This window comes from Lepidochelys kempii, chromosome 6, assembly GCF_965140285.1.
Source record: "Lepidochelys kempii isolate rLepKem1 chromosome 6, rLepKem1.hap1, whole genome shotgun sequence".
Lineage (NCBI taxonomy): Eukaryota > Metazoa > Chordata > Testudines > Cheloniidae > Lepidochelys > Lepidochelys kempii.
The window spans coordinates 29041525-29068506 of NC_136385.1; the positions used below are offsets into that span (position 1 = coordinate 29041525).

At 42.4% G+C, this 26982-nt stretch overlaps 1 protein-coding gene across 6 annotated transcripts in view; it reads right to left on the reverse strand.

Moving 5' to 3' along the window:
- Positions 1 to 26982, reverse strand: part of OSBPL5 (oxysterol binding protein like 5) — a 221064-nt gene that overhangs the window by 88458 nt on the left and 105624 nt on the right. For 5 of the 6 annotated variants that reach the window (XM_073347294.1, XM_073347295.2, XM_073347291.2 and 2 more), the window contains one exon: positions 13826 to 13982. In XM_073347294.1, the coding sequence (XP_073203395.1) occupies positions 13826 to 13961 (136 nt within the window). In that variant the 5' untranslated portion in view covers positions 13962 to 13982. Of the gene's footprint in view, positions 1 to 13825; positions 13983 to 26982 lie in introns of those variants that run through there. The other variant, XM_073347297.2, reaches the window with a different exon arrangement.

Sequence of the window (26982 nt, forward strand, 5' to 3'; positions counted from 1 at the left end):
TTGAGGGTAACTCTTGAACACTGGAGATACTGGTGCAATGAGCTGAACCTTAGTTTGATCACTTTTTGCACATAAATAAACATTGCCAGAATGGGTCAACTTTAAGAAAAGTGGTTGCGCTGCCCCTCCCACCCCAACACCAGGCGTATTTTGGGAAACTTGTGGTCAAATGACCCCAAAGTCGAATGCCTAACAGAGCCCCATGACCAATTCAAGTAACCATGCAGATTTTAGAGCACTTACAGTTGAGCTTTAAATAGAAAACAGGGTCTTAACCTTAACAACAGAGCTATAGCTGTGCCACAATTAGATCCATAATTTAAGAGTACTCTTGGATTCCTTGCTGACGCTAAGTTCTCACATAGCAGCAGCTACAAGTCATGCTTTCTTGCCATCTCCAGTTGGCTAGGAGACCCAATCCCATCTCCATGGGCAACGACCCGGCCTCAATTATTCATTCCTTTGTCACCTCTCAGCTGGATTATAGCCACATCATAAACTTGGGCACGAAGCCTTCGGCATTTGGGAAGCTCCAGCTGGTAACAGAACACTGCAGGGCATCGCCTCCGCAACGCAGCTCCACAAACAGATCACATCTATCCTCTGCTCTCTGCAGTTGCTTCCCATAGAATTTCTAAGCAATTTAAAGATCTTGGTCCTTATCTTCAAGGTGCTCGATGGCCTGGGTTCAGGCTATCTAGAAGATTTCCTAAGATGTGGAACAAAGACTATGGTTAACTATGCTCCTCAACTATCAACAGACTATGCTCCTCAAGCACAATGTAACTCTCTACAATATGAGTAAAGCTTGTGAATGCAGTAGGCAGAACTTCAAGGGGGGCTGTTCTCAGACTGTGGAATGAACTCCACCAGGAACTCAGGGCAATCACAAAACTTCACCACCTTCTATTCCAGGGGTCAGCAACCTCTGGCACCCGGCCTGTCAAGGTAAAGCCGCTGGCGGGTTGGGTCGGTTTATCTGGAGCATCTGCAGGCACGGAGCCCCACAGCTCTCACTGGCCACGATTTGCTGTTCCTGGCCAATGGGAGCTGTGGGAAGCACCGCGGGCCGAGGGACGTGCTAGTCTCTACTTCCTACAGCTCCCATTGGCTGGGAACAGTGAATTGCGGCCAGTGGGAGCTGCGGGGCTCCATGCCTGCAGACACTCCAGATAAACAAACCGGCCTGGCCTGCCAGAGGCTTTACCCTGACTGGTCTGGTGCCAAAGGTTGCCAACCCCGTTCTACTCCAAGTGCAAGGCTCATTTCTTTGACTTTGCCTTCTCTAACACATACATAATAGCAACATGCATGTTTGAATATTAAACAAACCTAAAACCATGCAAAAACAAGACAATCCACCGCATTTGTTTCTATCCCCGGGGGTGGGGGAGGATGAGAAAACAAACACCAAAAGGCAGATGTGTAGTCATGTTGCTTAATATGCTACTTCAAGGTACTCAAATACTGCAGCAATGAATGTGCTATAACAATCTCTCTACAGAATTGATAGAATATATTTTAACCAAGTACTGTATGACATGTTGATTAAAAAGTGAGTGCTATACAATATCAATAAAGCAAATGTTAAATGGAATAAAACATGGCTAACTGACCAGTCTCAAAAAGTTAGTTGTCAATGGGGAGTCATCTTTGAATGGTGGTGGTTCTGTTGGGCTCTGCAGGGATCAGTACTAGGCCCAACACTCGTTCATATTTTCACCAACAATCAGAAAGTAAATATAAAAATCACTCCTAATAAAGTTTGTGGATGACACAAAAATTGGCAGAATGGCAAATGATGAGGACAAAACAGACCTACAGAGAGATCTGGATTCAAGCAAAATCCATTTAAATTCATCAAGAAACAAGGAATACTGGCCATATCTATCAGATGGGGGCTGTGTCCTGGAAAACAGTGACTCTGAAAAGGATTTAAGAGTCACAGAATCATAGAAAAGTAAAGCTGGAAGGAACTTTGAGGGGCCATTTAGTCCAGCCCCCCTGTTCCGAGGCTGAATCAAGTATATCTAGACCTTCCCTGACAAGTGTTCACCCAACCTGTTCTTAACAATCTCCAATGACAAGGATTCCGTAACCTATTCCAGTGCTTAACATCCTTGTAGTCAGAAAATTTTTCCTAATATTAACCTCAATCTCCCTTGCTGTAGATTAAACCCATCACTTGTCCTACATTCCTTGGACATTGTCATAAATATAAAGGGAAGGGTAAACCCCTTTGAAATCCCTCCTGGCCAGGGGAAAGCTCCTCTCACCTGTAAAGGGTTAAGAAGCTAAAGGTAACCTCGCTGGCACCTGACCAAAATGACCAATGAGGAGACAAGATACTTTCAAAAGCTGGGAGGGGGGAGAGAAACAAAGGGTCTGTGCGTCTGTCTATATTCTGTCTTTGCCAGGGATAGACCAGGAATGGAGTCTTAGAACTTTTAGTAAGTAATCTAGCTAGGTACGTGTTAGATTATGATTTTTTTAAATGGCTGAGAAAAGAACTGTGCTGAATAGAATAACTATTTCTGTCTGTGTATCTTTTTTGTAACTTAAGGTTTTGCCTAGAGGGGTTCTCTATGTTTTGAATCTAATTACCCTGTAAGGTATCTACCATCCTGATTTTACAGGGGGGATTTCTTTATTTCTATTTACTTCTATTTTTATTAAAAGTCTTCTTGTAAGAAAACTGAATGCTTTTTCATTGTTCTCAGATCCAAGGGTCTGGGTCTGTAGTCACCTAGGCAAATTGGTGAGGCTTTTTACCAAACCTTGTCCAGGAAGTGGGGTGCAAGGTTTTGGTAAGTATTTTGGGGGGAAAGACGTGTCCAAACAGCTCTTCCCCAGTAACCAGTATTAGTTTGGTGGTGGTAGCGGCCAATCCAAGGACAAAGGGTGGAATATTTTGTACCTTGGGGAAGTTTCGACCTAAGCTGGTAAAGATAAGCTTAGGAGGTTTTTCATGCAGGTCCCCACATCTGTACCCTAGAGTTCAGAGTGGGGGAGGAATCTTGACAACATGGAGAACAATCAATTACCATCCTCCTTATAACAGCCTTAACATATTTGAAGACTTATCAGATTCCCGCTCAGTCTTCTTTTCTCAAGACAAAACGTGCCCAGTTTTTGTAACCTTTCCTCAGAGGTCAGGTTTTCTAAACCTTTTAGCATTTTTGTTGCTGTCCTCTGGACTTTATCCAATTTGATCTATGTTTTTCTTAAAGCATGGTGCCCAGAACAGGACACAGTACTCCGCTGAGGCTGCCCAGTGCTGAGTAGAGCATGACTGTTACCTCCTGGTTTTACATACAACAGTCCTGTCAATATGCCCCAGAAAGCTATTAGCCTTTTTCACCACTGCACCACATTGTTGGCTCATATTCATTGCATGATCCATTACAACCCTTATGTCCTTTTCAGCAGTACTACTGCCTACACAGTTATTCCCCATTTAGCATTGGATTTTTCCTTCCCAAGTGAAGTACTTTGCACTTGTCTTTATTGAAGTTAAATTTGTTGATTTCATGTCAATTATCCAATTTGTCAAGATCATTTTGAATTCTAATCCTGCCCTCCTAAGTGCTTTCAACCCCTTCCATCTTGGTGTCATCCACAAACTTCATAAGCGAACTCTCCAGTCTATTGTCAACTTTATCAATGACTCGGCTAAATCACTGAATGCGAGCTCCCAATATGATCCTTGGATGTATAAATAGGAGTAAGGAATAAGAGTAGGGAGATGATTTTACCTCTGATTATGGCATTGGTGAAACCAGTATTAGAATACAGTATCCAGTTCTGGTGTCCACATTTAAAAAAGGATGTTGAAAAATTGGAGGGGGCACAGAAAAGAGACAAAAATGATTAAAGGACTGTAGTAGAAAATGCCTTACAGTATGAGTTAAAGAGCTCAATGAGTTTAGCTTATCCAAAGGAAGACTGAGATGTGGCTTAATTATGGTGTAAATACCTTAACACTGACAAAATATTGGGTCGTAACATGCTCTTTTAATCCAGCAGAGAAGAAGAACCAATGACTAGAAGCTGAAGGCAGACAAATTCAAATTAGAAAGATGTGTGCTCCATTTAACAGTGAGGGTGATCAACCATTAGAACAAACTACCAAGGGAAATGGTGGATTCTCCATCCCTTGATGTCTTCAAATCAAGAGTGGGTGCCACCCTAGAAGATACATTTTAGTCAAACACAAATTATTGCTGAGCTCAGTGCAGGGTAAATCGGGATGAAATTCTATGGTGTTATACAGGTCAAACTAGATGATCTAATGATCTCCACTGACCTGAAAAATCTCTAACTTTATGAAACCCTGTTACTGGCCTGGCTACACACACCCTTTTATCAAAGTTTCCATTCTATGGAAATGTTTGGTGCTATGGTTGTGTCAGGATTACAGACCATAAAAATCTCCTTATGGGGAGGCAGGCAGCACCTAGTTATGCAGCAATTTAATGCAGAAATTAATGAAGAAACATCCCTTCTGTGCAAAACAGGGTCTTACACAAGCCCTTAGATATGCTTAAATATAGGTATCACTAGCGATCAGTACTAACAGCAGCAACAATGGCTCAATTAATTAAAATATTTTAATTATAATAAATAGCAACTTATTTACTTATTCTACAATTTCAGAGTCACAGTAAACAAGGGCAACGCATTAGGTCAATTGAGAATGTAATTTCATTAAGAGTATCTCTTATGTATTACATTTGCAGTTAAGTCTGATCACAGAAACATTCAAATATTTGACCCTCTGATTTACATTAGAGATTTCTGTGCAAGATCTTAAGTAAGTTGAAAGAAAACAAGATACATCACAAACTAGTAACTCCTGTATCTTTTCAAATACCATTCACTGATCAGAGAAAAATGAAATGCTCTACTTCAAAAAAAATCCTTCCTCTGCAGCTCTTTTCCAAGTAAACTGAATATAGCATTAACATTTAAAGTAATGTTTCAAAATACTGATTAGTTCAATAAGCCATCAAATTATTTGCATGAAACAGAGTCTTTTGAAGCAAAGATGTTGTCCTTATAGCTACAGAGTTGTCAAAACAACATACCACACTGGGAACCATTTTGCATGTTCCCACAAACACGGTCAAACCGAGGGCTGGCATTTTTATGGTGAAATTTTGGGATGAACACAAAGAAAGTGAAGATATTCTAGCCACAGAGAGAGTTTTCCAAATTCCACTGAAGTGTACCAAGCCACATTGCTGCTGTACGAGTCTCACAGCTCAACTAGCTGCTTCAACTGACTAGAGTATAAAGGCATAAGTAATTTTCTATTTTAGAACCATCAGAAACCACTCAGAGCAGCAGTATGCACTGAGCTAGGCCTTGTATGTTTGCAGATTATTGGGAGCCAGCTGTGTCCAAACGGGTCTTCATATTATTTTTGTTGTGAAAGGAGCAAATGATGAACCACTAATACATGTTTTTGTATCTGTAGTTTACTCATGTTTCCTGTTCTTCATTCACGTAACAGCAAACCACAGATCCTATAGACTTCATTTGTAACTATTATAATTTCTGTGAAAACATGACAACTGTATTTCGCAACCAATTGGCTGAATATGGCTTTTTATTATTGATTTTATTGACATACCTATTGTACATTTACTAACAAAGAAAACTCAGATCAACATTGGTGTAATAAGTGTGTCATACCAAAATTAAAAGGTTCACCTCTGCGAGTGGCATATCCTCATCTCTTCATAATGAAAGAACTCTTGCAGGGAAGCATCATTTGGGGTGACCCAACATATATTTTGTCACAGCCAGCCAGTCAAAACTGAGCTCCTTGTTCAAGGCCTCTTTACAACACTAAAGTGAAGGGGGGTGGAGGGAGGGGTTGCATTTGGCAGCATATTATGCTGGAATATAGCGTCAAGTTAGTCCCCAATCCAAATGAAATCTCTAAATCCTGTGCCTCCTGACTTCACTGATGCCTTTGTGAACCACAGTTGGGTTGGCCCCCTACCACACACAGATTTTTGGGTAATTTATGCTCAGTCTACCGTAGCTTGGAGAGCTTCCGGTGAAGTTTCCACATACCCCTGTCCAACCCTGCAGACAGGGTACTCCAAAACCTCACACCCTCAGCTCATACAGAGAAAAGCCACAGTCTGGTAGCCCATTGCAGTACAGTGCCCAGCCCAACTGTGCTATCATGGCTGGTGGGAGAGGGGGAGGGAAGGGAGAGTACACAGAGATCAACCATGCGAATGGGAGCCTAAACTCTCAGTGATCCCTTGCCCTTGGTACCTTTGCTGGCACTTTCCTCCCCACATCCCTACAGTTCTCCCAGGCTAGGTGGAAGTTAGAATGCACTCACACATCTATGCAGTTGCTATACTTAGCTCATTTGTTCTCTTCCATGCAATGGGTCTTTTACACAGGAAGGCAACATATGGTCCATGAGTCCAATTAAACTTAATGGCAGTTTAAGCCTCAACTGCTATTCACCCCATGGGCATTTATTCTGGTGACATTTATAAACAATATAATTCACACTTTCCCCCGATGTCTTGTTACCTAAATAAAGTCTCTACACCTAGCTGGTATACATACTAGGAAATTGGATTGTAGGGATTTGTTTCACTAGGTAACTCACATGGTTAAAGGGATCTCAGCTATATCTGTGATTCAAGTTGCCCCTCTCCCATAGCACTATGCAGTCTGGAATTCTGCCCCAGCTGAATATATTCTTCTGGTTCACCCTACTAAATAACATTTATCAGTATGTATCAAATGCTTTGTGTGTCAGCATCTAGGTTATATTGCGTCCTTATGCTCTTCATTAATTGCACAGAACTTCACACAGGAAGATCTCAGTTTTCCAGGTAACTTTAACAAACTATCTCAAGCAGGCTTCTTGTGACACTGCAGAGAGACAGAAAGCCCTTCTTTTGATGGCAGAGGCAAAGGATCTTTGGAAGTTTCCCAGTATCAAACACAAAAAGTGAAAAAAGCAGCAGACCCCAAGAGATAAAACCCCCTCCACAGCAGAAAGCACATTGTCACCCAGAAAAAGAAAAATAAGCAGATACATAAAAGAAGCCAAACGCTTACCAGCTTTTAAAAAAGCAGCAGTTCCTTCCCCGCAAACCACAAAATGACTATATTAGAGCTACAACTCATTCCCTCACAGATTTAAAGGGCTAGCTACTAAGACAGACAGCATGCTGGGAAAGGCTCCTATAAAAGGATAAAGCAAAAGCTCTGAGCTCAGCATTAGCAATGGGTCCAGAAAGATGAATGGCTCTTATTGAAAGAGTAGTGAAATCACACTTTTCTGAGTGCTAAAAACATCCTGGAGAAAGCCTGTCATAATATAGCCTTGTGGTTATATACTACATGTTATGCATTTGAGTTGATACTTTCTGTCTGTTCTGCTATATAGTTGTAATAAATATCCTGACCCTTTCTGGAAAAGTAGCAGTTTTTTGTTTGTTTTTTTTTACTTAAGGCTTACTACCATGTCTTGACCCACAGGTTCAATTTACTTCTCCCTTAGTAAGTAAGTGACAATCTAATAAGCATGACGGATAACTGCTAGGGTCACTTTCTCTTCACGTGAAGCTAAATAAGTGGGGGATAAGGAGCGCACTGATTAGCGTAATACAATAGGAGAATTACAGCTTCACAATCTTTCTGGTATAGCATATAAATAACTACAGAGCAAAACATAGGCTATAATAACTAACAAGACAGTATGGAGCAAAACCTGCACTGATGCCCAGCTAGAGTGATCACAATGAGTTAAAATTGCATAAAGTAGATGTCAGGCTGAAATTTAGTTGTGTGTATGGATCTTGGGCCAGATTTACAAAGGTATTTAGGAACCAAAAGATGCACATAGGCACCTGGGATTTACAAAAGCACCTAAGCAGGTTAGGCGCTTAACTCCCATTAAAAGTCAATAGATATTAAGCACCTACCTCCTTAGGTATCTAGGCATTTCTTAGAGTATCTTTAGGCTCCTTACAGAAGTTTTTGTAAGGCCCTTATCCTTGTTCAGCAACTCATGTAGGCATAAATGGCTTGTCTCCAAGGAGACTCGCTGTAAGTTGTACAAAGTTCATTCTGTAGGTAATGCTGCTTCCACATTTCTGACTGTAGTAGCAGTTCCGGTACTAATCTTCTTGTTCCTTTGTAACTAATCATTCAAAGTGCTCATTGGTTTGATGGCTGTCTCATATTTAAAGTCTGAAAAGCATTCAGGGGCTGTAAAAAAAAAAAAAATCTCTATACCAAGTCTTGTTTTCTCTGATTCTGCAGGAGGAATTCTTAGTGGTTTGGAGTGGGAGTTCTCTTAGCCTGTAATTGAGAGGGTGGGCAGGTGTGAATCTATCAGAAAGAGCTTTTCATCCAAGTGTTTGTCAGGTGTTTTTGTTAAATAGGTGTTCATCAAATTAAAGAAAAAAACTCAGGGTTTTCATCAGCCAGACTAAAAATCCCTTTCTCAATTACTAACCTTTCATTGTTGCTTGTGACCTCATTATCCCACTAGCTCTCCAGTCCTCTCCAAAGTTCTCTGGCAAAGAGAGAACTGATTTTTTTTTATATGAACTATTTTCAAGCCTTCTTTATACATAACAAAGAAGTTAAAAAGGGCTTCCCCTCTCCCTTCCCCTTAAAGGGAGCTTTGGATGCATTCACTTGAAAGGTGCAAGGTTTTTAAATTTTTCCCTTAGTTTTCTTTTTATGAGGACTTATTTAGCTAACACTCAAACTTTAGCTATAACTGATACTATACACAGCAATACACTTCCACTGTAAATAGAGTCTGTGTTTTCTGGAGGCAAGTGTTACCCAGAATGCTGGAAATACCAGGGGACTATACTTATATGAACCTTTGGCCCTTTACACCTGCAGGTACGTGCTCTTAGGCAGGTGCTCATAGCATCTGAGATGTGGATCTCCAACACTGGGGAGACCTGTATGTGCCAGCTCTGATTTAAAGAGAGAACATCCACCTGAAGTGTAGCCAATTAAAAATAAATGGTTAATAGTGCTACTCCCCCTTCCAAATTCTGTGGTCTTCCGACCACATCCTACTTTCTTCTAAAAATGGTTTCTCTTCCTTATTGCTATGTGGGGGAAAAAAACATAAACAAGGGAAAATAATGAAACTGATTCTTCAGTTTGTGTACCTTCTGTAAACAGAGAAATATATCTTTCTCTAAATTCTTTCATCTACAACAATCAGAAGGGTTATATGTAACAGTAAGCAAAGAGCCAGAAGAGCTATTTCAGTTGATCTCCCCCTTTAAAAAAAAAAAAACAACAGTACTAGTTTCCTCACTTCAGAGAACCTTCCTAATGTAGTTTGACTGGGGTATAAACTCTGTCACTAACTTTTTACTATATTTATTTACATGTCCTAAAGCCACCCAGGGCTAGTTTTTGGGCTTGTGAAACCTGTTGTCCCAGCTGTGGTAGAGAGCAACTATGACTGACTTGATTCTGTGTGAGAAATAGCTGAACTTCTGCTGATGGTGATAGGCCACTGCAAGCTCCTTCCCAGCCGGTAACGGGGCTGCCTACAACTTACTTTAGTTCCTTCTCTGAGCTGAGAATACAGCATCTGGACACAAACTTGGGAGTGGGGAGGAAGTGATCAGTAGAAAAGCCTACACAACTAGAGTTTCACAGGGGACAGAGAGAAGGGAAACCCAGACTTCTTCACAGGAGTAGCAGCATCTACCAGAGCCCAGGGGAGGAGGGGAACTGGAAAGGTAATTCCCAGTGAGGAGAGACACCCTATTGGCCCTCGGAAAGGAGACAGAATGAGATACAGAGGAAAAAAGGGAGCAGAAGAAATGGAGTAAAGAGGAAGCTACAACACTCTAGGAGGGAGAGAGCTGGGGAAGAGAGAATTGGGGGTGGGGAAAAAGCAAATATAGAAGATGGAGGAGGAGAGTCTGCTCTTGCAAAGAAATAAAAGGCAAACTTAATAAGTGTTATGGAGATAGAATGAACTGGAAGGAAAAATAAATGGGATAAAAATCCAAGGAAGGAGGACAAAAGTAAGTCTTCTCCATCCCTGGACACACACCCAGAACTCTTAGTTAGAACAGTGTATTAATTTGTGCTTTTTTAAACTGTATCTCTGGCCTACACTCTCCTAAGTTGAGGACAGAGGGGTTGAAAGATGGGTGGCTGTTTTCATCACTTGTACCAATGTTGCAGGATCCTCTAGCTAAGCAGAGAAAGGCAACAAAAGCTCTAATCCAGCACACTGCACTTGTTACACACATACACCCGGTGGGTTTAGGCCAGGCCAGTTAGACTGCTCCCTCTACAAGAAGGAAGGAGAAACAATGTAGAAGGCTGACAAAGAGTCAAAGCCTGTGATAAGAGAGGACTTCACCCATGACGTGCTGAGCATCTACTGCAAACCCTCAGCTCCCTTTGGTTTATGCGGGTGTTAAAGAGCACTCAGCACCTCACAGATGAGCTAATTGAATTTTTGAGACTGTTGGTAATTATTCTGCATGGACCCCGTGACAAGCAGCTGATCTCCATTTACCCAGCAGCAGAGGAAGCTGATGACAGCAGGAAAACTCTTTGCCTGTGCTCTTCAAAATGTAAGTTTCCTAAAGTTGACTAATAGGCTTCCCAAACTCTAAAAGCTGGCCCAGCTCCTGGGTTGGCTCAGCAACGACAAAGTAGTCTATTGCCAAGGCTTTTTGCTCCTGCCACATCTCTATATGGAGTTGTAGTTATCTGCCATCAAACTTTTGAAAGTGGGCAAACATATTAGGTGTCTCAGCGTTTAAATGTTCAGGTGGAGATGCTTGTGGACTAATTTTCAACTGGTCAACACTGCTCAAAATCAGGGCCCAACCTGTCTCAAGCTGGACACCTAAATCAAAGACCTATTTAAATTATGGACTGGCGCTGCATTTTTTAATGGAAAATGCTGGTTTAATCAAAATCTAAATATTTTTCAAAGAAGAGATTGACACTGAAAATTCGAAATGGAAAAAAATGTTTTAGAAAATTACTGGGATTTTGGACTTTCGTTTTGGATTTCAAAATTTCTTTTGAAATTTTCCTCACATTTATATTTTTATGTTGTTTCATGACATGTGAGTTGCAGTACTGTATAATGCACTAGTACAACTGGCATGTCAGGCTGACATGATAGTTAAAATATCCTGTTATTTTTGTTTTATTTTTAAACTCATTAAGGGCAGCTGCTAGTTAAACTGTTTCATTACAACACAAACAGGAGACGTTTCGACCTACAGAAGATAACATGTTTCAATTGGCACAAAGTCGCAGCTGCCCTTAATGAATTTTACAGTAGAACACTATAGCATAATATGACACGTCAATGGTACTACTAACAACCCTACATAGTGTTAACGTATACTGACAGGTTTCAGAGTAGCAGCCGTGCTAGGCTGTATTCGCAAAAAGAATTTCTTTTAACGTATACTGTTAACCCTAACCTAGCACTACTGACAGATCATGAAATAATGTAAAAATACAAAAGTAAGAGAATAAAACTAATGAAATAAAATCTGAAATGAAATTTTGAAACTCTGAAACAACATTCCAAAATCCTGAACACATTTTCCAAAACTGATTTTTTTGTTCAGGAAATTCCAATTTAAGGGACTTTTGATAATAGTTATTTTTGTTCTGAATTGTAATTAATTTTGTTGTTCAAATGTTGAAATTTGCCCCAAAGCGAAAATTCAGCATTTCGGCCAGGCCTACGATTGACCCTCCCTTGTCAACTCTTTGGTTCCAGATCTGACCTTGTTCTCTGCTTGTGAAGCACTGAGGGCCAGATTTACAAAGGGGTCTCTTAGGTGCCTGCTGCCCAGTAGAATTCACAGCCCAGAGTTAGGTGCTCAGGCTCTCCCTGGAGAGAATTAGGTGCCTAAGAAAGGGAACAAGAAGCCAGCAAGCTGAGCATGGAGCTGCCTAAGCTAGCCAGTAAACAATGCCACAGAGGAAGGGCCCTCCCTCTACTTGGGATTCTCAGCCATAAGCCCTCTCCTGGAGTTACATGTCAGCCACTTTAGGTAACCTATGCAAGAGAAAGAGGCACCCCCCCCACACACACACACCTTTCCCATGCCATTATAGCCCTGTGGCTAGGGCACTTACCTGGGACATAGACAGCCTGTTTTCAAATCTCTGCTCTTTCTGATTTGTAGCAAGAACTTGAACTTAGGTCTGCTCATCCCAGGAGAGCGCCCGAGCTACACGCTGTTCTGGGGTGGGTCTCAATCTCTCCTGTTGAAACTGTTCCATTCAGTATGAATAATTAAATATTCATTAGGCCAAAGAAAAAAGTAGGACAAGATTGACTGTATATCCCAGTGGTTAGGGCATTCACCAGTGATGTGGGAGAATCAGGTTTGAGTCCCTGCTCCACATCAGGGATTCAAACTTGGGTATCTCCTATATCTCCCATGCATATACTAGGCACTTACACATAGGCTCATCCCTGATGTCTTTTGTGTAAGGTAGGCATGCCAGCAAGACAGGCAAGAAAATGCTTACTTTGAGAATCCCACCAGAGCTTAGATGTGACAGGAACCAAACAGCTTGGCGGCATCAGGATTTAGGCAGCTTTGCATATGCCCACTGGCAGAAACATCGATGTCTATGCAGTTTAGGCACCTACTGGGGGAGGTGGTACCTGAGCAGTGGTTTTGTGAATGGCATTGGTGCCTAAATGTTGGACTTAGGTGCTGAAAGAGGCAGTTAGATAGATCCCTTTGTGGATCTAGCCCCAAGTACCTTTTTGGGTGCTATATAAATACGAAATATCACCTTGCTTTTTGCAGGTGCTGTATCCTTTTCTCCTGAAATATCAATGTGCTGACAACTCACTGAGGTACCATTAGACTTGATTATTAAATACAGAAATGACAACCACAAATTATGACTTTGCAAAAATATGATTGCTCTCTCATCTAAGGTTAAAGCACATGTTTACAAACTGGAATCTGAAGCACTGTTTGCAGACTGCAATCAGAGAAACATTTTGATTGAGTATTTATTACACACAGCAAATACCAAAAAAATCATGACTTTCATTTCCTGTAGAACAGATGTTTGCTAGCAATTTTAGACTAAACCTGAAGGAAGTATTGTGAACTCTTGAAGCTGGTGTTACACTTACTGCAACTGAGCATATTGCCAGGAAAAATGCTGAAGATATTTTTGAACATTGGTGAAAGAGAATTTGCATTTGTACCATTTATTGTGCACTGTAGGGTCAAGTGACTTAAAAGTAGTAATCACAATTTGCAAAAGGGGCTGGAAATATTGGGTTCCTCAATTTTTGGGTACCCATGTGATGCCTTAAAAGGATCTGCTTTTTAGGGTGATCCTTTTTAGGTTCCTCAAATTGGGCACCCCAAAACAGAAATACCCAAAATCACTTCTTAAATTTTAGGCCATTCAGTGTTCAACAAGTTCTGAGCCTCATCTCTGAGGCGTGAATGTCCTTCATTCCCACTTAAATCAATGGGAGCGGAAGGCTTGTAGCATTTGGCAGGAGCCGCTCAGTACTTCATAGAATTGGGGGCCTCCTTTGCTGAACGAGTTTGATCTCCTGCTCATGCGTCCATATAAAGCTGTTTCTCTTTGTTTCTTGCAGATGCTCTAATAAAACCCACTTACTCTCACCCACCCGGAGGATTAGTTCAGTAAGTGGGGTACTGTTTGTTTGTGCACACGCATTGCACTGAGATTTGAGGTGATTGAAGATAGGCTGAGAGCAACATGTGGCACATTCTGAAGCCATGTAGCACGCACTGACCTGGGCTGAGTGGGTAGATCTCATTATCAGCTCCGAAGAACAGATTCCGTGTCAGCTTGCGAGGATCAATTTTCTGAGGGGTGGAAGACGCAGGACAGAGAGAGAACCTGCGACGAAGAAAATTCTCCTCCTTCATGGCATGAGCAGTAGGGGTTTTCTAAAAGGAAGGGACAGAAATAATAACAGTTAACGCCAAGACACAAGAAACCAAAGTTTCACAGGCAGATGACTCTGCTTCTTCAGAGCTACCTCAGCAGAGCACTGATTCCATTTTTAGAATGCCAGAGAGCTATGCAAACAAACTGCTATATTAGGAGGAACAGCCAAATTCCTGTTCTTCTGATTCTTGGCCATTCACGAACGGTGGGGAAGTGGAGTGACACTGGTACAAACTCCCGTTCATGGATCCGGCCAGTGTAACATCCATTCCTTTACGAGGCTCTGAAGATAACTCCTAGGTAACGGTTACTTCCTGGACCTAGCAAGAGCAGAACACTGAATTGCTTTGCTACCTTTTTTAAAAAGCAGGTTCTGGCTTTAGGCGGCACTCACTGAGACCAGAGTCCAGTCTAGGGTATAAAGAGGAAGACCCCCTGCCAGGATGCTGATATGAGTGTCTTGAGCTGCACAGGGACCGAGCACCGGAAAGGCAGTGTCCTTCCTGCCCGATTTCTTCATACAGCACATTTGAGCAGCATCACGTTTTCTTTCTAATGGCCATTAGATCAGCTTCAACGTTTGACCAATAGGGGTAAGCGCTGCCCCTCTCTTGGGCTACAGAACAGCATTTATCTTCCTGAAAACCTCCCTGCGCCTCAGTACAAAAGCTGGGTAGTGCTGTGCTATCTACCACTGCGCACCTGAAGCACAGATTATCCTGACTGGAATTAAAGGTTTCTTTTATACCTTTCTGACAAGCAGTTCTTTTTCACTCATCACAATGGGGTATTATGATCATCGCCCTGATTTCTAGGCTTTATTCTCCCTCTGATGTGCAACTGGCGGCAGAGTTCTCATGAGCAGCGATGGGAGTTAACTTTGCCTTCAGAGTTTGCAGAAGGGAATACATAGTATGTTTTCTCTAACAGGATGAATTATTGCATGAGAAAGAGATCTTGGGGGAGACCCACTAGAATTTCAGGGCACTGTTTCCTGAAAAATGGCCTGTAAGTTTGCCCATCTCTTCATGCTGTGAAGTAATAATGTGCCAGCTCTTTGGGGGTTGGACTAGATGACCTCCTGAGGTCCCTTCCAACCCTGATATTCTATGATTCTATGGTACAGCTGAGGATAACACAGCGGAAACAGCTCCCAGCATGATTTAAAGCAGCCTAGGGGCTCTTTAAATTACACTGGCTGAACTGATACCACATGGACCACTGGACTGGCTGAGGGTCATGGGGGATGCTGTGCACTCCAGCCTGCTACTGGGAAAACCGCCTCCCTGCACCTGAAACCCTCCCCACTCCATCGCTGATAGGAGAAGCCTCAACTGCCCCTTCAGGGGAGCTTTTCACTACTGAGGCAGTACAAAGCAGGCAGGGTGGGGGGCAAGAATCTAGCACAATGTGAGAAAACATCCTCTCGTATTTTGCTGGGGCTGTCTCTGGCACCTGCTATGTTGATCCATATAGGAAGCAATTACAATAATAATGTTTTTTGAGTTAAATAGCACTTACACGGCCAAAAGGTAAGTGTGAGCCAGGAATCTATTGGTGCCAACTGGTAATGGGCACCAGAGGGGGTGCATAAGGGTCTTGCATGTACAACCTAGTTCACCAAAGAGTGTCATGTGAGGTCTCAAATAAAAGCCAGTGTCACATGGGTCATAACTGCCATAGCTCCCTACATAACATCCTTACATATGTTTTGCAATGTATATACACTGAAAATTACGTTCTGAAAGTCTGTGTCTAGGGACTGGTCACCAGCAAAGGTAAAAAACGGGTTTTCTTTCAGACAAGAAATGCTAATCTATCCCGCTGTTTACATGTCAATTAGGTATTGTACGGTTCACAATGGGTCTCTTCTCACCAGTCTGAACTGAAAGCTAATGAAGGATTTTGTGAAAACATCAAAGAGAGGAAGGTCACAGGAAGAAGTAAACAGTGGAGGGGCGGGGGGCGGGGAAGGCGTGCACATCAGAGGTCTGCTCACGTATATTTGGTGGACATAGAAGACACTCTGGCATCCTTCAGCTAGGAAGTAAGCGGGGTGAGTTTGCTTCATGAAAAAGGGGGTCTCATCAAGACTTCGTTGAAAATGCTGGTGAAAACTTTGGGTGAGATAAGCTTCTTTAGACAGCGAGCTGGACTTGTTAGTTAAAGTTTAATCTCTAGAAAGCGTGATCTTCTTTATACATTATCATTTGCTTCCACTCTTCATACTCACTGTCATTTGAACCCCTGATCTTTGATAATCAGTTTATTCTTGTTTGCACTATAAATATATATAAGAGCTGTGCGTTTAATAGAGCTTTGTTCCAAGGGATAAGAAATAAATTGCGGTGTATTGTTCCTTTCAGGGAGCCCCAGGCCTGGTAATTCTGTGCCAGTTCAGTGGGTACGGGGCTGGACGCTAAAGGGAACATAGGGAGGAGTTGGGCCTAATGCTCCCCTGTAGAGAGAGTGAGGCTTGGAAGGCGGTGCTTGTGTTGCTTGAGGCTGGTGGTTTAAGGGAACTCATGCATAGACCAGACTTTCTTCACACTTAGGGCAGGTGGTGACGACGTGTCTCACAATCCTGGGGAGTGTCACAGTAAGAAAGATGTTTCCTTTCTTCCCCATGGACCAATTTTAGGGCATGTGAACCAAATTTACTATGCACTATTACAGTGGTTCTCAAAGCCAGTCCACCGCTTGTTCAGGGAAAACCCCTGCCGGGGCTGGACTGGTTTGTTTACCTCCCGCGTCCGCAGGTTCGGCCGATCGCGGCTCCCACAGGCCGCGGTTCGCCGCTCCAGGCCAATGGGGGCTGCAGGAAGCAGCGCGGGCCAAGGGACGTGCTGGCCACCCTTCCCGCAGCCCCCATTGGCCTGGAGCAGCGAACCACGGCCAGTGGGAGCCGCGATCGGACGAACCTGTGGACGCGGCAGGTAAACAAACTGGTTTGGCCTGGCAGGGGCTTTCCCTGAACAAGTGGCGGACCGGCTTTGAGAACCACTGCACTATTATATGCATTTTTACAGAAGCAAGGGCAGGGTCATCCAGAACAATGAGTTCAGTGTTGGTCTTGAGTTCTAATCCCACCTTTTCCCCCTGACTCACTCTGTGATCACTTCACCTTTCTTGCCTTTAGTTTCCCCATCTGTAAAATGGGGATAACTTCACTTACCTCACAGACGATGAATTAAGGTCTGTACAATGCTTTGAGCATACAGAGTTCTCTAAACTGCTAAATATTATTGTTATTTACCCTTCTGGAAAGCGGATGTAAAATGCTAAGGAGTCACAGTAGTAGCATTTCATTGTGACTGCTTTGCATGGGTATCCATGAACACAGTGGAGAATCAGTCCCAGTATTTGCTTTTGGGAGACAGAACAGCTCATTCTTAGATGGACCTGAGCCACAAAGTCCAGATCCAAACTGCTCCAAAGGTTTGAGAGAGTGCTGAGCCAGTGTTTCAGTTTGGGGCCCATTCAGATTGAGAGAATAATTGTATGGGGATGCTGACAGATCCATTTGTTGTGTAAATTTCTACATTCTGACTATAGAGTATTTGGGGAGTAACATTAAATTCAAAGTTAATTTAAATAGAAAGAAAAGGAAAATGCATCTATTCACATCACATGGAAAAATATTTAAAAATAACATGGGCTTAAATAACTCTTTTTAGAATACTCACACTGAGATATTTTCTGTCTCCATTCCCAGAAAGGCTGTCTGAACTTTCCACCTTTGGAATTGCTTTTAAGATGCCACAAGCAAAAGCAAACCCTTGGCATTTTCTCCCCAAATAACATTGGCCCAGACAGGCCAATTTTATCAAACTGAGCTACAAGAAATCATTCAGAAACATAATGTCCACCCAATGGAAAGAAGGCTAGGGAATAAGTGACAAGCTTTAACTCTATTTTCCATTTGTCTCTTATCACTTGTCCCTTTCACTGCAGAATTTCTCTTTGATTTTTTAATAGAAAGCTGAGAATGTGCATCGCTTCATCTCAGCAATAACACAAGAGACTCATTTCTAGACCTGTGGGCCTGCTCCCATTGAAATCAATGGCAAAACTTCTACGGACTCCAATAGGAGCACTGTTCTGTATTTGCTTAGGCCAGGTGGAATACATTTACTTTCAAAATATTTATCTACCGTATATACATATTTATTATGACAATGGGGCACATGTTTTATACACTACTGTGTTCTTCATTTATTATTTTGCATCACTTAGCCACAGAAAAACTCTCATTATTATGAAGTTACTCTCTCTTTCTTCCTTATACATACTGAGGGGACTTGTTTGCAGCAAGGACCATTCGTGTCCCTGTCAGCTGTGGGAAGCTACTGGGTGACAGTGTACTAACAGATTTCCCTCAGTGTACAATTTGTACAGGCTGTACCTTTTATTTATCACATCATAACCTTGCAACAACAACACATGTCCTTGTGACCATGAAGATTGATTCCTGTTATTCCCTCTAAATAGGGCTCCCTGACGCAAAGCATCTCCATTGCCTACTTGTTCAGAATGCAGCAACACATTTGTCCACTGGTTTGAACTCGTGATCGTATTCGCACACCACGCATTCTCTCTGCTGGCCTCCTTTCAAGTGATGGATTGGTTTCACATTGCTACTGTTGGTTTATAAAGCTCTTAAGGATGTAGTCTGTAGTCCCTGGCTATATTTGAGACTTCACCCTTGAGCCTCATCCTGATAAGCATCTGTCCTCATGCACCATCTACCTTTTAGTGACCCCATCATTGCAACTTAAATTTGACAGGTGACAGGACCTTTTCTGTGTTGGACCCTAGGGTGTAGAAACTCTCTGCGCCAGATTCACTTCTTCCTTATTTTTGGTATAGTATAGAAGACAGATGTTGACTTGGGTTCTTAGAGTATGTCTACACTGCAATTAAAAACCTGCCGCTGGCCTGTGCCACCTGACTCAGGCTTGCAAAGCTCAGGCTAAGGGGCTGTTTAATTGTAGTGTAGACGTTCAAGCTTGAGCTGCAACCTGAGCTCTGGGACCCTCCCACCTTGCAGGATCCTAGAGCCCGTATTGCAGCAAAAGCCTGAATGTCTACACTGCAATTAAACAGCCCCTTAGCCCAAGTCCTGTGAGATCGAGTCAGCTCGCACGGGCCACCCACAGGTGTCTAATTGTAGTGTAAAATACCTCTAGATTTCATTTCTCAAGAATGTGAAGAGTTTGGTTCCCATGACGATTCCTCGGCAATGGGCTGAGATATGCAGACTTAACTTGCTAGAGGCAGAGAATTTTACTCCATTCCCAAGCTCAGTGCACAATGCAGTAGAAAAGACATGAAATGATTTTGTGTTTGTGTGTGTGTGAACACTTTATTGTTTGGGGTCATTCAAATTCCTTTAGCTAGTTGGGATTACATAATGTATTTGTAATTTTTATAGCTGTCCATATGTGCTCTCCTGCCTGTTTCTGTCTAGAGTTATATAGCGCTCCTGAGACCTCTGGGTAATACACACTTGCAGGCACCAGAGGCAACGTTTTCAGAACTGACCTGAGTGGGAACTACTGGGTGTTGAGCACATTTGAAAATCAGGCCCTAATTTAGATGCCTAAATATGGATTTAGGATAGGTTACCATACGTCCGTATTTTCCCGGACGTGTCCGACTTTTTAGTTCTTAAATCGCCATCTGGGAGGAATTTTTAAATATCTAAAAACATCCGGGAAAATAGGGACGTATGGTAACCCTAGATGGGAGTTGCCGGAGCCGCGGAGCGGGGCTTGCAGGCACTGGCAGCGCACAGAGAGCCCTCCCGCAACCCGACCCTAAGAGCCGAGGGACCTGCCGGGGGGCGAGGAGGGGAGTCCCGGCGGTGCTTACCTGGGGCGGCTCCCAGGAAGCATCCGGCAGGTCCCTCTGGCTCCTCCTAGGGTCGGGTCGGGGGGCTCTCTGCGTGCTGCTGGCGCCTGCAAGCCCCGCTCCACAACTCCGCCAGCTCCCATTGGCTCTTTTCCCGGCCGATGGGAGCCCCAGAGCTTGCGCTTGTGGCAGGCGCAGCATGCGGAGACCCCTTGGCTGCCCCGATCCTAGGAGCCGAGGGACCTGCGGCAGGAGCGGTGAGTAGGTGAGTGGGGGGTGGGGGATGAAGAGGCGAGCGGCGAGGGAGCCAGCAGTGGGCGGGGAGGGTGAGGGGGCTGGCAGTGAGCCAGCGGCAGGCGGGGGTTCTCAGGGCAAGCATGGGGGTTTCTGGCAGGGGAGTGAGGAGGTGAGTCGCAGGTGGCGAGTGGTGACTGGGGGACTGAGGAGTGACTCAGCAAGCCAGCTGCGGGCCAGGGGGTGAGGAGGGGTGCGGTGGTGGGGCCGAGTGGGGATGGGGCGGGACTTGGGGCAAAGTGGGGGTGGACTGTGGGCGGGGCTGACAACACCCCAATGTGGAGTGTCCTCTTTTTTGAATGTTCAAATATGGTAACCCTAATTTAGGAGGCTAATTTAGCTTTCTGCTTTTGAAAATCCTGGACAATGCATAAGGCTCTGTTACTCTAGTGCCACAGTGGGGAAGGAGAACTGAGGAATATTCATGTCATCTGATCTTTGCTGATCTTCCTGCCAAGAACTTTCCACTGATTTGTCCCTAGGCCTCATTTTCACTCCTCCTCAAAACTGCACAGGAAGCCCCTGCAGACTTGTGTCTTGTGCCATGCTCAGGATGTGCGCCTCTTGCATGAGTTCCCGAATTCTGCCCATCCAACAGCAGTATTGCACTGGTTCCTCCATGTAGGAGGTGCTTAGCACCCATAGATCCAGAGCAGATTTTGCCCGTGAGAGAAACTTTCACGTATGGAACTCACTTTGCTTCCCACAAATGACATTCCAAACCCATTGCTACTTGAGAGGGGTCAAAAGGGGAATGGCAGGTGTGAAGCCCTTTGAATTTGAAAGGGAGTGGCTGGATTTCAATCTCCAAAACTAAACCCACCTCTATTGTTTTAGTTCCAGGTCAGATCCAACATTGGAAGAGGCCAGTTTTGTGGTTCGAATTTGGATGTGGGTGCAATTTCACAAGAACAAGTGATCCTGTGAGATTTCCACCATTCTAGATGACCAAAATCTCATTAAATCAGCTGCTCTCCTGAGATAGGGCAGGGTGTGGGTCCAAGAGGTATGGGTCAATTTCGATTAGCGCACACAGTCCCTAACTGGGCATGTTTTATATAATTTACTCCTGCCACTGTCCAGAATAATCTATATGAGATGGGAGTGGGGGCTGTGTTTAGACTGTAACCAATTCAGAACACAGGCTCATATTAATGTTGCCTTTGCAGCACTGATATATGACCATCTGGACCCAAAAATCAACTGGGGCCTGAATTTGGCCCTAGGATTTCAGCTGAAGAATATGAAACATCAGAAGGGAACTTCCAAGCACAAGCACTCTTGTTTTTTGGGCCTGAACCAAACACCTTGGATTTGGACATTACATTATTGCTATTGGTTTTAGGGGGAGTTGAATTATTTTGAAATCCTAGCCCAGATCTAGATATGTATTTTGGAGCTTGCTCCAAGCTGAAACAACCCCCTAGTTTTGAAAATATGGAGAGTGGGTTTCAAAATCTAGATCAGATTAATAGATTTTAAGGCCAAATGGGACCCTTATGAACATAGCCTGATTGCTTGTGTAATACTGGGTGAAGAATTTAACACAGTAATTCCTTCATCGAGCACATATTTTGGAAAGACATCTAAACTTGATTTAACGACTCCAAGTGATGGAGAATCCACCACATGTCTAGGTAAGCTTTACTAATGGTTAATTATCCTCACTTAAAATTTACACCCTATCTCTAGCCTTAATGTATCCAGCTTTAGCTTCTAGACATTGGAACTTGTCATGTCTTTGGTAGATTAAAGAGCCCTCTACCGTATTTTGTAGGTCAGGCCACTTAAAACATCCTTGGAATTTGTTAACATTATAGATGACAATTTCCTAACTCATAAAAAGTTGCAGTCAGCATGGGGAAATCTTTATTAGGCCTTGTCCTAACAGGTCAAGAGGAACTGATCACAGAACTAAAAATTAATGGGTAGTTTAGGTACAAGAGATCATGACTTGATCACATTTATAAATGTGTAAGCAGAATAAAGACACACACACACACACACACAGTGCTTTACTAGGGCTAATTTCACAAAGCTGGAAACAATTATGAGCCAAATCAGCTGTTAGGAAGAATTTTTCAGAAAAATGTGAATGATAATTGGGAATCATTTAAGAACACCATACTAGATGTCCAAAAATCAGAACCCCACAATTGAGGAAGAAGGGCCGTCTTGGTTTAAAAAACCGACCTAATTAGAGGGGAAGCAGAGGCAACAAATGGAAGAAAGGGGAAGTTGACAGTAATTAATATAAATCAGAAGTTAGTAATTATAGAAAACTGATCAGGAAAGCAAAGGGACACAAGGAAAAATCTATGGCCAGCAGAGTGAAGGACAATAAAAAGGAGTTTTTAAAATATATTGGGAACAAAAAGAATCCTGACAAATGGCATTGTCCATTATGAGCTGGAAATGGTAGAATTATCAATAATGATAAAACAAAAAAGGCAGAAGTGTTCAATAAATATTTCTGGTTTGTATTTGGGGGAAATAACAGATGACATAGTCTCATCAGATGGTGATGATAACACTTTTTCCATTCTACTAATATCTTTGGAGGATGTTAAACAGAAGCTACTAAAGTCAGAACTTTTTAAATCAGCAGGTCCAGATAACTTGAACCCAAGAATTTTAAAAGAGCTGGCTGATAGCTTGCTGGACCATTAATGCTGATTTTCAATAAGTCTTCGAGCACTGGGGAAATCCCAGAAGACTGGAAGAAAGCTAATGTTGTACCAATTTTTTAAAACGGTAAATGGAATGACCCAAGTAACTATAGGCCTGTCAGACAGACATAGCTCCTGAGCAAGATAATGGAGCAACTGATACAGGACTTGATTAATCATTAAAAGGGAGTAATATAATTAAGGCAAATCAGCATGGGCTTATGAAAAATAGATCCTGTAAATCTAACTTGATTTTTTTTATGAGATTACAAGTTTGGTTGATAAAAGTAATACTGTTGACGTAGGATACTTGTACTTCTGTAAGGCATTTGACTTGGTATCACACAACATTTGATTAAAAAACTAGAACAATATAAAATTAAATATAAAATATGAAATTAAATGGGTTAAAAACTGGCTAACTGATAGGTCTCAAAATGTCATTGTAAATGGGGAATCGTCATCAATCATGAGTGTTTCCAATGGGGTCCCGCAGGGATCAGTTCTTGGTCCTATGCCATTTGCCATTTTTTATCAAGAAAACATAAAATCATCACTGATAAAAGTTTGCAGATGACACAAAACTTGGGGGAGTAGTAAATAATGAAGAGGACAGGTCAGTGATACAGAGTGATCTGGATCACTTGTTAAACTCTGTGCAAGCAGCTGATATGTATTTAAATATAGCTAAATGCAAATGTATACATCTAAGAACAAAGAACATAGGCCATACTTACACGATGGTGGACTCTATCCTTGGAAGCAGTGTCTCTGAAAAAGATTTGTGGGTCATGGTGGATAATCAGCAGAACATCAACTCCCAATGTGAAACTGTGGCCAAAAGAGCTAATGGGATCCTAGGATGCATAAATAGAGGAATCTCAAAGAAGAGCAGAGAGGTTATTTTACCTCTCTGTTTGGCACTAGTGTGACCACTGCTGGAATACTGTGTCCGGTTCTGCTGCCCACAATTCAAGAAGGATGTTGATACACTGTAGAAGGTTCAAAGAAGAGCCACAAGAATGGCTAAAGGATCAGAAAACACCTTCAAGTGCTAGACAAAGAGCTCAATCTATTTAGCTTAACAAAAGGAAGGTTAAGGGTGACTTGATTACAGCCTATATCTACATAGGAACAAATATTTAATAATGGGCTCTTCAATCTAGCAAAGAAAGGTAGAACATGATCCAAAGGCTGCAAGTTGAAGCTAGACAAATTCAGACTGGAAAGACTATGTAAATTTTTGACAGTGAGGGTAATTAACCAGCGGAACAATTTACCAAAGGTCATGATAGATTCTCTATCACTGGCAATTTCTAAACCAAGATTGGAGGTTTTTCTAAAAAATACATTCTAGGAATTGTTTAGAGAAAGTTCTGTAGTCTCTGTTATACAGAAGGCCAGACTAGATGATCATAGTAGTCCCTTCTGGCCTTGGAAGTTATGAATCTCCAGCTTTCCACCATGTTCTTGACCATAAAGATGAGGGAAGAGAAATACAGAGAATATTGACAGCACTGCTCCTAAATAGAATAGTTTTCAAGGTTGCCCATTAGGTGTCAGTAGCTCTTTAAGAGAGTCAACATAAAATTAATGAGAGCTGTGTACCTGGTTCCCAATGTCCAGGGCTTGAACAAGGGGAAACACTCCAGTCACCAAACTGAACCCACTGAACCAAACTCTTATAAAATAGAAGGCAATGAACATGACAGGACCTGGTGTGCCTGGTGCTGTCTTTAGTCCATAAATGAATTCACCAGTAAATACAAACCAATGAAGAGGCAAACAAGTAAGAGTACTGCATAGGCTGTTCAGAGGTGCTGAATGCCCACAGCTTCCCTTGAACTGAATGGGAGCTGTCAATGCTCAGCATCTCTGAACAGCGGGCCCATTTTGGGTGGTCACGATGACTGCTATATTTATAATAGATAAACAATGGCACACACAGGTGCAGTGAAGCCCTCCGTGATGCACATGGTGCTTTCTGCACCTGTGGAGGAAGATGGCAGAAGGTTTCAGCTTTTAGCATCAAGCTAGGCAGCTCTGTCTTCACACTTTCTGGGTTGCTGATATGTAATTACCAAGTAGCTAGACACTGCACGGACATTATGCTGTCCATACTTTGTGCTAACTGGTGGGTAGATTGGTTTGCTTACTGTCATTTACAGGGTTTAAAATAGATTGGAAATATGCACATCTCTATAAATAGTTAATTAAAGGTCTGGCATAGCCTTTCCTGACTGTGTTAGTGAAAGGGGAGTATTTGATTTTATTCAAGGCTTGTTTCAAGCACTGTTCTCTTTTTCTGGTGATTCAATTTTCTCAGATATTAAATTAAACTATATATTGTATTCACAGTAGTAATTCAATCTCTAGAATCTGCATTGAAAAGGAAGATGAAATGTAAAGAAGATGACATTTCCTGATTCAATTAACTCTAGGAGGCAAAATTTCCATGTTCAAAAAAGCAAGGCAGATTGTTAGCTTATGCATTTTTGCTATTATAGACCCATCAGAGTAAAGATTCAGAATAGTCACGAACCAGAAAACAGTGAGCTATATCTCCAGCTGGTGTAAATCGTCGTAGCTGTTATGACTTTAATTGATCTTTGCCAATTTACATCAGCTATAGCAGTGTGACCAATGTTAAATGTCCCTGAATTCCACTTCAGGATGCTATTCCTAAAATATATGTCTAGCTACAGGATAGAAAATTGGAGAAATGCCCACCTAATCACAGCTCAATAAAAAGAAAGGAGTAGTATAGTGAATTCTGCCTCCCCAGACAAATTCTCCTCAATTAATCCACCTGTTTGGGTGGAAATATGGCAAAGTACACACCTGATAGCAGAAAAAAGAAATCCAGCATATTGCAGATTACACGTAGCCTTTTGTGATCCTGTACCATACTTTGGAGACCTGAACAAATAAAGTTTTATAACAAGTTTCAACACAAGCTGCAGCAGGTTGGGTACAAGTCAGAACATGCCAGCTGGACACTTAAGCTTGCGTACAGTATGAGATGCATACCAAGGAGATGAAACTTGTTTGATTTTTCAAGCTTGGGATCTAAACTCTTGCATATATGTGAGATTTGTCTATTTGCTGTCTGTGGCAGGGTGCTGCTGCAAACACACCTAATCAGCCCCTGCCATGCCAGCCCCAACCAAGGGGGATAGATTGAGGCTGGTTGAAAAGCCTTTTGTCTGCCTGGCGATTGGCAACACCTGCCACCCTGACAGGCAGGAGTTACAAAGGCTGGGAAGGGGCCAGAAGGAGGGAGGCAGCCAGAGAGAGAGAGAGAGAGGTCAGTCAGGGAGGAAGGTGGACGCCCTCTAGTTGGTTACTGACCCAGTCTGCAGTAGGGGAGAAACCTGTAAGGATTGTATATAGTTGGACACTGGTGGTAGGAAAATGCTTAAAGAATAAAGGACACGGGTGTTGCACAGAACTGAAGTCTCCCTGGACTTATTTGGGAGGGCAACTGGGCCCCAAAGAAGAGGGGCCAGCCATGCACCCTGTGACGCTGTCACATACCAACACACTGGATTGTACAAGTAAAACTCGTTTCTCCCAGCTAGGATGTTCAGAGTCATTCCAACTATGGAAAAATTTATAAGCAGCCAAGGAAAATTGAATCTTTGAGACTGTCTTTTGATCAACACTCTTCTTCTAACAGCAATGGACTACCTTCCTCACAAGTTATCACAGTTTAGGAGTTCCTCTTAATACAGATTATATTACTAGAATCCAGGTAAATTAATTACAGTAAACCAGACCCTCAGCTGGTGTCAATCAGCATAGCTCCATTCCATGACAACTGACCTCACCTGAGTATCTGGCCCATTGTATTTACACTGAGATTATTTTCACTCAGGTAATAAACTTTGCAGATATATGAATTTTAGCAATAATTACAAGTATCAGAAAGCAAAACCACAATGTAATTGTATGGTAATTACATGTGACCGACCATTTTCACATATAACCGGCTCAATGTTACAGCTCAGGTTGTAACGACGACTCGTTTTTTAATAGATGTATAATATTCCTTGGGAATTAGCTCAGTCATCAGATAATTGGCTAGAGCCACTTGGAAACTGTTCATGTCTAGTATGGCTTGACCCGGAAGAACATCTTATGAATCACCTTTGGATTGGATAAACATTTACTATGAGTAGGC